Here is an 11,677-nt window from a genome sequence, read left to right on the forward strand (position 1 = left end):
AGGACCCAGCAGTTAATTATAAGGCTTAATAGATTCGTTGGTTATACCATCATCTGTTTGCACAATAAACTACAATAGAACAGTAAACTCTCCCATGTAATTCAGTTGCACCAATCCAGTTACATGGATTCTTCTTCTTTCTTTTCTACTAACTTATTTTGCAAGCTAGTCTTAAATTACAAATCTTCAGTTTCCTAAGCCATCTTCTGTCACCATTTCTCTGTCCTACCTGGATCAGTAGAATAGAGATTTTTTTCTGTGACTGTAATCTCTTTCCTCAAAACACATCCTTTAATAATAGTGGTATTTCAAAATGAAGAACGAATTCCTCAGCTCTGGAAGTTATACTCTTGGTATTCTTTTTCTTAGGTTGTGGACCTGTGCGAAGTGATGAGTCAGTTTAACAACTCACTGCTGTTACTTGCAGCTTGCCATTCCATTCCAAACCCTGGGCCAGCTCCAGAGCTCATCCATACCTCTGCTAGCTGCCATGCTCCACCACCCTGACAGAGAGGTGATAAACAGCTGTCTGCTCTTGCGTTTGGTGAATGAGCCCCGAGGAGCCTGGTGGGTGCAGGAGCTGGGTGCCTGGGCATACAGCTGGCACAGGGCGGGGGGGCCGAGTCGGGGAGACCTCCTCCTCTGAGCCGGCTGGAAACTGTCTTGGAATTACACAACTTGTTATTCCTATTACAAGGCCTATTGTAGAACAAAATATCGTGAGAAGAAGCAACCTACTGAAATACAAATGTGAAATAAAAAAAATTCACTTTCCGTGCTTTCTTTGCAGTATATTTAGCCCTGTCATTGCCATGGCTCTCAATGTTCACGGGCACAGCCTAGGTGATGTTGGGTCATATTTTACCCTGGCTGTCCTTCTGCCTCCTTATTTTTTTCCATATAACAGATTACTTCTTTGTATTGATTTGGTGTTTGTTTTTCAATGTAAATATAGTTTTGAGTGGTGAGTGGGTATGCTCACTTTTTATGAAAAAATAGAAGTCATATTTTTCTTCATTGCAGAAGGCCCTCTTCAGAAACTAAATGTGATTTTTACATTAAAACCTTCATAATATATAAAGAAGGTTCACCTTTGTAAAGAAACTTACCTATGAAAGTAATATTTATCAATGCTAGCAGATAGGTCATTAAAAGGGCATCTATTTTCCATTTAATATTTTCATATGACTAGAAAAAGCTAAGGTGGCATTTGCAAGCAGTCTAAAAGGAATAAGTGTTGTCTTTAATGTGAATGGCATTTCCTGTGGTGCACGTTTGGATTGCTAACGTTCATTTTCTAGCCTGAATTAGTTGTAGAGTCCACTAGACTGCAGATTACTTTTGCCTGAGATTCATAATTCTCTTACTCATCTCCTTCAATTATTCTACTGGATGTTTATAGATTCCTGATTCCCTTTTAATATCTGCTAATGGGTAATTATGGTCAGCAATCATTCTTGTCATGGAAATTGCTAAGGTAATTTCAGAAACACTGTTGTCATTTTTGTGAAACAAAAGATGGAATGGAAGTCAAAACTGTAGTAGTGGTGCTGTAGCAGTTAAAGATGGAAAAACTAGTTCTGCTTGCTTTTGTGCAGTGGTTATGGAGAGGAATAAGGCAATCTACACCACTTGGTTCTTACTCTTAGGGTCTGTTTTAATATTTCATGAGTGAGACTTCTTTTTAGTAAACAGCTTTAGATGTCCTTGTCAAATGCACAGCTAAGTGAAAAAATACTTTAAAAATTGTCCAGGTGGTTACTGTGGATGTGTTTGTTAACATATCGGTAAATTTGAAATAAGAACTGCAGCATACTTGGATCCCATTCAGAAAGGCATTAACTTGGTCAGTAGCTGCTGTGAATAATTCTCTGAAGAGAGGGGAGGAAGGATGTGTTCACTGGTCATGCTGGTCAACTTGTTGTGAGAGCATGAGAGTTGGCAGGAGGGCACAGCTTTACCAGACCCACTGCCCAGCCTGTGCCCAAGCTGGCCCCTGGGAACTGTTCATGCTCCCCAAACACAAAGAATAAGGGAGGGCCATCCCAGGAACTGTTCTGTTGTTATCAGCCTGACTTGTATCAGGTAGCAGCACATCCTTCTTTCTGTTGCTCCACCTTGCAGTGCCAAGGTGAGAATGCTCTCTGTGCCACAGCTGGTGAGTGGCTCTCTGCTCTGTGCTCTCCGTGCCTGCAGTGTTCCTGTTTGTCCCTCCTCCACCTGCCCTCACACTGCTCCTCGCAGGCACTTGCTGGAGAGGAAGCTGCTGAAGCTACCCCATGCATCAACACCCTTGGGCTACTGTGTTACCTGAAGTGCTTTATAAAAAAAAAACAAGGGGCGGGGGGGAAATAAATAGAGGGCCCAATGCAGTGTGCCTGAAACAAATGGACCTGAATTGCTCTGGGGGAAAACTGATAGGGCTCTGCTGCTTACTTGAGCTCTTGGGAAGTGAGTGACCAACAGGTAATTGGGATGGGTGTGGGTAGGAAAGCAGCTCCTAACTGTGGTTCCAAGAAGGCAGAGGGGACTTTCTGGAGGCAAGGTGGTTGTCTAGATAGTAGGAAAGGTCGCTGGTACTGCAACAAAGAGCTAGTGGATTGTGATCACTAAGCACCACTGGTCAGAAGTGCTGGTGTCCAGGGGCAAGATCCTTTATTTCTTTGCAGGACAAAGACTCAAGCCAAACTTTTAATCTCAATATATTTTTGAGAGGCAACTGGGATGACTGGGATCTTCACAGCATTTGCCTGTTCAGTAATGTTTCAGAGACAGAAAACCTTTGCAGCCAGAAACTTCAAGGGGATTGTGAAATGCAGGGATTTGATGTGATTCTATTTCAAGTTGATAGAAAAATCTGCTTGATTTTTTTCCTGGCTGTTCCATGCTTGCTTTATCTGTTTTGGTTGGAGTATGCACAGCTGCAGCCAAAGGAATTGCAGGGAGGCAAAAATATCCTCCATCTTGCAAAGGTTTACATTATTTTACAGATGGTCACCTGACCAGAAAATGAAACTTGAGGTGCTAAAGGAAGTTTTTGGGTGAGACTTGACCATGAAAATGGAAACTACAGTGCTGATGCGCCTTGGGAAGAGAATAGCCTCTTTAGAAAATACAATGGGGGGAAGAAGGCTCCCTTTTGTAAGGAGCCATCTCATGAAACTACATGATGAATGTATGCCTGCAGCGCAAACGCACGGGGGGACGGCTGCTACCTAGTGATACATTGCACATGACTTATGACAAGGCTGGAGATGGGAAGTGGGCGAGGGCTGCTTCGAAGGCACAAGGAATTGTGTTCTCACCCCATCAGCTGATTTTCCTCCCCTGCCATGAACTTTCTGCTCTGCCTCAGTAAAGGGCTGGTCTGTGTGATGCAGGTTCCCAGTAGTTTTCCTTGTGAAGAGACTTGCTTTTTTGTAGCTACTTATCTTGAGTAAACTGCAAAAGAAAGAGGCTCCTCTGACTTCTGTAATACAATTTGTTAGTGTAGCCCATGATATCATGTGTCAGTTGCTGTTCTTTGAAACCCTTGGTCTCTATAGGCTCTGTGTTATGGGCATGCCTATTCTGCAACTGTTGAGTCCAGGCCAGTTCTTAATGAAATGCTGTGTATTGACACAAAGTACTGCAGACAGTTTTAACTAGCCCAGGAGAACAAAAAAGATTCAGTCCAAGCCTAGTAGCCTAGTGAAATGTTTGCTTTCATATTTTTTTGCAACAAAATCCAGCGGCTTTGTCGCTAGGAGACTGGAGACTTCATCAATGCTTGAAAATTCCTGTCTATGTGAAGGAAAGCACAGAGCCAGCAGAAATAACTAGATTTGTGGAAGATAGAAATGTTGTCTTTTTTGCTGGCAAGTGAAAGGTGCGTGTACATGTGCACCAGGTCTTGCCCAGTACTTATCTAGGTAAGCTTCTGTTGCTGAATGTGAACACAACTTTGTTCCCAGTGGCTTGAAACAGTAGATTTAGTAGGCTGTAGCTGTTGTGATTCATGTTCTGGAAAGAATCCTATTGTCCAATCTTTTTAATGCTTAACACACGTCCAGTGTTTGTTCTTACATATTCATTGGGTAAACTTCTTTATCCGACCAAATGTTTTTCATGCTAATTGGCATGCATATGGCTGTGGGAGGTCATCCAGATCTGACTAAATCATACTCGTTTCTTTGGTAGACGTTCCTGTAGGTTTCCAAAACATACTGCTGGGGTTGAATCTTGTATATATTAATCTGTTTGACAAATTGTTCCTTCTCCTTTCTAATTCTTCAGAACACAATGAAGACTTCTAAAGAAATGGGGCTTTTTCTTGATGAGCTGATGATCAGGGCACTGTTTTATGGCAGCAGCCCAGGTCCAGTCTCCATTTGGCTTGGTGTGTTTGCCACTGGTGCTTCTGGGAGTGCTGTTTGGGTTTTGTGGCCTGTTGCTGTTTCAGGGTTACACCTCTCCTCTGGTGTCAGAATGGCAAATCTCCAAGAAACAATGACCCAAAAAGCAAAAGTGATGCTGTGGTGCACAAAGCTCACGTGATTTTTAAATACATAAACAGGAGTGTGCTAAATTGGTGATTTTACTAGTGTGTGGTGCCATCCATGAGACAGTCTTTCTCTCTCTCTCAAATGTCTTCTACATTTTCAGAAGGTTGCTGGGAAAAACAAATTCAGAAGGGGAAGGGCACAAAAAGTGGGGCACAACTGATGATTGGTAGGTCATTATGTTTGTCACATGTAAAAATGTGTTTATTGACCTAATGTATAGCTGCATGATTCTCAGATAGCTAGTTTTGTGTGCTGCAAGTAATTTTCAAATCAAAAATATGTAACTTGTACTGAAGGAGCACAAGTTGCCCTGAGGTACTTTTTAAAAAGGGAGATGATAGTGGCAGTGGGACAGATGTTGGATGCAAATTAAACTAGTTCAGAGCTGAATTACTCATCTCAAAGTTGAATTTATGCAGTATATTGTAGATTCCTAGTAAATCAATAAAGTACTGTCTGGGGGTTTCTTTACCTGATAGATTTTTGAAAAGAAAATGTCATGACCCAGGAGTCATTCATAACTACTTGTAATGTAGATCTAGAGAGATCAGTGGAGGAATAAACCAATTGATAAAGTAGCAAGCTTTTTTTTTAATTAAAATGGATGAAAACATTGAAGAGACATATCTCTTCAACTTGGTGTCCTGTAAAACTCTTAAGTAACATTCAGAGATGGTTTCAAGCTGACACTTGACATCTTTTTCATCTTTTGAATACTAGATAACTGAACAACAGCCACACAGTCTAGATTTGTAGAACGAAGGTCATCCCTGGTATTGTTTTTTAATTGACATAGGAGAATAATTCACAGAAAGTAAGCTGTGAAGTTATTTTTCTTGGTCTCAATATCAAGTAGCCCGAGATAGGATTACTCGTCTTTCATAATTGTGGATGTATTACTGCTTAGTAATTAGTAATTATTTTTAGAAAATAGACTTGTTCTGTGAACTGGAAAAATAAAGCTGCCTTCAACTATGCATGGGGAAGATGTACTGAAAGATGTCTTAAATTTTATTACTTTTTTTAGTACATCTGTATGTTTATTCTGGGAGTTACTGAATACAAGTGATGCAATATGGTCTTTTCTCTTTGTGATTAATCCAAATTTGTGAAATACTCTGGGCAAGAAGGTGTCGTTAATCATTTTGCTGCAAAAGTTCACTTTTTATTTTGTTTGTTCAGGTTTGGTATATGTTTTTGCCTGCTCGGTCACTAATAATTGGGTAGTATGCTAGTGTTTGGCTCTATTTACATGGGGCAAACCACTCAATATGATTTCTGAAACTTTTTCCATAACACCACTTGTGGTTGTAGTGTAAATTCAGTCCAAACATGTGTGGTTAAGCATCTTGCCTTTTGAGAGTAACTGGCTCAGATTTGGCTTTTCTACAAGTCTTTTAGTGGGTTCTTTCTCCCCAGAGGCATGGCCTTGGGCACCATGGTGATGGCGGTCAAGTGGCAAAGAAGCTGTCGTCCTCTTATCAAGTTTTAATAAGATTTCTTCAGAAATCGCTGTTTTTCATGCTTCCTTCCATCCTATCCCCCTGTGTTTTTTTTGTTTCATGTCTCCTGGCATTGGGTGAACTATGTTCATGAATCTATTTGAAAAACATTGGTCATTACTAATTAACAATAGACTTCATTCCTTAAATGTTCATTGTTAACAGGATGCAGTTATTGCCTTGGAAACACTATTAATTAGAGTTGAATGAAATATATAGAACTAGAGGTGATGGATTTTAAAAAAGTTTACTGAATTTTAGCTTGCACAGCTGTATTCTTTTCTCATTTTCTGTATCTTTTAATTAGTGTGAAAGGAATAAAAAAAAAAAAAAGGAATTTCTTAAAAATCAAGATGCATGCTTTGAAAAAGAATAGTGTGTGTTGTGAGTAAAGATTACATATATACATACACCCAGGTACGTGCAGCACTTCAGAAGAGTTGTTTGTATTCAGTTACACAGCATGCTCATGGAAATTGTCATTTGCTCAAAAGGAAACAAATTCAGTACATTTTTTGATATGAAAGTGTTTAATTTGCTAGAGAAGGGTGCAGTGGTGTGCACAGAGCAGCCAAGACAACATGCTGCCTGAGCCCTGCCTCTGCCAGGCAGCGCTGCCAACACGTGGGGCTGTTTGCCTGCCACCCCCACAGTTACAAACAGCTTCTGCTCAGCATACAGATAAGAAGTGTAAGGAACATACACTTTTTGTTTGTTTGCTTGCTTTTTCCCTTGGGGGACACTGTGTATGCTCACCTGAATACAATAATTTAATAACACTGTCTCTTTGCAGAGTTCATCCCAGGAAATGAGAGTCAAGCTTATGGAAAGGAGTCAGAGATTTGCAAAACAGTAATTAAAAGTCCCACCACCAAAACCTCCTATCTGCACAAATACAAGTTGATCTAAGGATTCATGTGTAGAGCTGGTGATGAATTGCCTGTGGTTTTGGGGAGGCTAACTCTTTTGCTTTTGGTTGCACTGGAAATTTGAAGTTAATGCTCATGAGATGTAAAATCGGAGAACGTGGGTTACTCGGTGTGCCTAAAGATCACAGAGGCAGCAGCAAAAAGACAAAACTTCTCTTTGAAGCAGTAGCTTCAGCTGTGTCTTATTGTGTGCACTGGGAACAGAAAGAAATAGTAGCCAACCTGGGAGAAAATGCCAGCTAAAGGTAAATACTTCTTCAACGAAAGCGATGACTGCAGGCTGTCGGACCCACTGTATGAGAAGTACCGCTACACAAGCCAGCAGCACCCACTCCTCTTGTTGCTGCTCTTCATTGCCATCATCTTCTGGACCACTCTAATTATAATCTTTTTTGTCATTCATGTGAGTATGCGTTTTTCTGCATGTAAAATATTTTCAAAGATGATGAGCAATCACTATAAAGTTCATAAAACATTTCTGACTGGATAATTTTTTAGCCACATGGTGTCAAAGTTGTGATGTTGACAGAAATGAAGTAATTGTGTACGTAATGCTGCGTATGTTTTTGAAGGGACGGGGAAGAGAGGAGATAGTATTGCAGGCACATGCACAGTTGCTAGGACTGTTCTTTCTTCCTATACGTTATGAACAAATCATAAGCTATGCTAAATGGTAGGGATGATAGTAAATGAGTAATAAAGGGGCCAAGGAAGGAATAAGAATTTAGGTTTTAATGCCCTGTGTTTCTCATATTTTCTTTTTAGAGTCTTCTAGGAAATGTAAAATAATAATGATACATTGGTTATGAATTCCTGAGGTGACTAATATTTTTTTAAGGATCTGTAGGTTTTTTTTTTTTAATAAAATCACAACAGGAATCTCTCAGTACAGTAGGCGATCCATTGAATTAATAGTTAATTAGCAAAGAACAGGGATCCTATAGGCATAGGAAAGCTGCAGCTTGAAGAATTTTTTAGGTAGTATATTACAATTTTCTGTAAAGAAATTAGATGTCAGCTGCGCTGGCTTGAAGAACAGCTAGTAAAAGGGGAGCTGATTTAAAGATAATGTTGTAAAAAGGTAATGAGGAGCTGTTATAATCCCTGTTGCCTTCTAACAGTGCTTTCCAAATACTGTGCTTCCTAATGAAATGTCTTTAAGACAACTCTTCAGCAACAAAACTCATCTTCCTGATGGCACTTTATCCCTTTTAGCTTTTAATTCCTAAAGAAGGGTAGGAGTGGTACCTCTATTTGGATGTTACAAGTCATCTGTAAAACTTAGGAAACGACCTGATACACTCCTTTTTAGCAAAGCTTGAGTTCCTGAAATGCGTTTCTTTGGGTACTTCTGACTACACAATATAGTATAGCTAGAACTTAGCTTAAAAGATAAAACCAAACCTACTAATTTGGGAAATAACAATGGTGGAACTGGGGTAGACTGGCTATCTATAATAGTATTTATTATCTCTGCATGTGTGAATGCCAGAATGTATTAGCACTGCCACAGCTAAACTACTTAGGAATTCAGGTTAGCATATTTTAAAGCTAGCTAAGCTTTAGAAAAGTATAGATATGTTTTCCATTTTTTGCTAAATGGGACCTTTGGGCCAAATATAACACTATGTTTTGCTTTTGCAGGAAGCACATAATCATCTTGCCTTCATTATTGCAGTGTGTGCTGCTCTTGTCATATTTGCAGTCATGTACTTACTTTTATGCATTGAATCCCTGTTTCGGAGATGGCTAACGTTATTTGGAGTTGTGATTTGGATTTGCTTCTTAATCGTAGGATATGTATCTCTTTTTGAGAGGGAGAATGATTATCAACTGTGGGTACAGGTATGTATAGCTCGTACATTTATGGGCTTAGGTATAACTGGTAGTCAGTATATATGAATGTGTTCATGTGCTTTATTTTTTTTTTTCTAAATGTTATAACTCCATAATGATTCCTTCCTTGAGATTTAGGTACTCTTTCCTAAATTAATTTTATTGGTGTATTATAGTAAATTTTAGTTCCTGTTTTTATTATAGTGAGAATACAGTTCAACTGAGAAAATTGGATAACTGTATAAATCTGTGCAAGAATTGCATCTTTGAGTTGTAACTGAATTGTGGTTTTAGTTAAGATTTTTACTAAATCTTAATTACTATAAATTCATCTTTGAGAGATTTTTTTTCATTAATAATACTTGCTTTGTTAATTTATGTGGGACAAAGTGGCATTCAAGAAATGTGGAAAGGACTCTAGAGCTGGGTGTGCCTGAGGGAGCATGTTTTTAAAATGGTAGGAGAGGTGAAGTGAACAATAAGAATTAATGACACATCCTGGCATAGCTGGGTGTGGCTAAAGTTCCTTGCTTACTATCTCTGATCAAAAGAGGAGTGATTTCATGATGCCAAAAATATCATAATTTGTAGGAAACTCCTCCTAAGCTCTCATAATGTAACAGAAGAGGTCTTAATTAAATAAAAATGACTTTTTATCTTGTTTTACTGACTCTTCCCCTTCCACTCTTTATTTCAAATAAAGAAAGGTATAAATTATCAGTTAAACCACCAAAATCTGATTTGTTTTATGGCCTGGATCCAGCACTGTGTATTTACAGTTGCTATTCAGTATTTTTTAATTTATGGAAGAAGCTATTACCTTAGGGGGAAAAAAAATCCCAAACTGTTCTTAACTATAAGTACATACATGTAACAAATCAAGATTTGCTTTTGCTGTTTTCAGCGCTGCAAGCCAATGTCTTGTGTTCTTGTCATGTGGTAGCAATTCGTTAATGTTGATTTAAAGCCTAAAATACAAGGAGAGCCTAGATTAGAACGTAGAAGTGAATAGGTTCGTTTCAGACTTTTATCTCAAGTTAATGAATTTATCACTAATCAGAGCTGCTGTTTAAATGCAGGTATGACCTTTGCTTGCCCATGCTTATAAAACTATTGCATAGCATTCAGAACGCAGTATGATATGGGTTGGATGTATGTCAGGGAAGGTTTATTTTTTTTTTAGTTCAGCTAAAATAGTAAAGGAACATAAAAAGATCACTTTTGTTGAATGAAAACTTGCTTGCTTTTATTTGTTTATTGTTGTCCCAACCAAGCTGTGTATTCTGCCAAAACATTGAAGTGCAGACTGGACCTTGAGACTTCCTTGAAGGAAGCTCATGTCTGGAACAGCAAAAGCTGAGTTGCAGGGATGAGGTGGAGCTGAGCCAGGAACGTCACAATGTTTTCTTCTGATTGCAGTTCTTAGTTTCCATATACATGAACTAAACACTACAGCAAATCTATAAATATGGATTTCAGATTTATAGGCCTTCTTTCTGCTCCCTAGCAGTTCAGTGGACTGTTGTGCATTTTGTAAAGTCTGTGCAGCCAAATTACGCAGTTAGTGTCAAAAATGATTATTCGCTTGTGTCAATACCAGGAGGTGTTGATTGGACTTGGTTTTTATCAAATATGGAGTAAACATACATATGTGATCAGAATTAGAATAACCATATTTCTCACCTTCCTCAAGTTATTATTCTGATTCTATTCAATATTGCTATTCTTGTAACACACTGATGCTGGTATTTGTTGTACAAAGTGCATCTTCAGCTTTAACAGATAAATTAAGGATGTGAAGGTCAAGGACAACTGGAAAAGGTAAAGGTGATATGAAATGCTAAACTGTCTTATCTCTGAATCTATAGCTGCTAATTCCCTCAAAAGTTTTAGGACTACTGATGTCCTTATGGTTTTAATTGTGCTTTTGAAATGTCAACATTGTAATTGTTCAGCCTGAAATTTAGCAAGAATCCTGCTACTCTCTTCCTTGTTCTGTAGTGATTTTTGGCAGACACCTAATAATGTGTATGAGTGATTTTTTGTTTTTCTTTTTCTCTCCTTTTGTTCTCTCTTTCTTTCCAAAGGTGCCATTCTTTCTATTCATAATCTTCACAGTTTATACCATGCTACCCTTTGGGATGAGAGGTGCTGTCATAATTAGTGTTCTTTCTTCTCTCTCCCATATTATTGTTCTAAGCATTGTGGTAAGCATGACTTCTCAGGAAAATAAGGAATCCATTCTATTTCAGGTAAGGAAATACTACTTGGTTAAGTAAATAAATACTCTAGTCAGAGTACCATTTGGTATTGGCATAAGTGTCCTGTTTAGATAAGTTCCAAAATTCCACATGGATGTTTCACATTCATAGATTTGGAGCTTGGACCTAATGTGTTTTGCAAGCTTTTCATAAAGTTGTAATTATTTTAACCTGTAATTCGTTTTGGGTTTCTGACTTAAGTGGAATAAGCAGAGTTGTTATTTTAATTTTTTTAACCAAGCTACTCCAAATATGGCAAACTTTGTCACAATTATTCTTCCCATCTGTGCTGTTTCAGATGGGTCTACACAACTTCATCTGGCACTGCTTACAGGGTGGATCAAACGGGCTGTTGCTGCCCTGGGGAGTCAGTAGGCCCTGAAGTGCTACTGGGTGCTTTCAGGGCTCCCAGCACTTAGTAATAGGGTGTGTTCAGAGGAGCACCCCAGCTCTTTCGATGCAGGTGTGTGTCAGGCCTCACACAACATGCTGATGCATGAGTTTGTAGACTGGTTTCTCCCTAAATCAAACACTGATGCCTGCAAATAAATATTAAATGATATAGCAGCATTTTCCTTTTGTTATACTGCAGTATGTTTGTTCAG

At 38.8% G+C, this 11,677-nt stretch overlaps 1 protein-coding gene across 1 annotated transcript in view; it reads left to right on the forward strand.

The window, feature by feature from the left end:
* The first annotated feature begins 7,207 nt into the window (after positions 1 to 7,207).
* Positions 7,208 to 11,677, forward strand: part of ADCY7 (adenylate cyclase 7) — a 30,117-nt gene continuing 25,647 nt past the window's right edge. The window contains exons 1-3 of the mRNA XM_008938013.1: positions 7,208 to 7,378; positions 8,620 to 8,820; positions 10,899 to 11,063. Of these exons, the coding sequence (XP_008936261.1) occupies positions 7,208 to 7,378; positions 8,620 to 8,820; positions 10,899 to 11,063 (537 nt within the window). The remainder of the gene's footprint in view (positions 7,379 to 8,619; positions 8,821 to 10,898; positions 11,064 to 11,677) is intronic.

The sequence above is a fragment of the Merops nubicus genome, unplaced genomic scaffold (genome assembly GCF_000691845.1).
Source record: "Merops nubicus isolate BGI_N331 unplaced genomic scaffold, ASM69184v1 scaffold19130, whole genome shotgun sequence".
Classification (NCBI taxonomy): domain Eukaryota; kingdom Metazoa; phylum Chordata; class Aves; order Coraciiformes; family Meropidae; genus Merops; species Merops nubicus.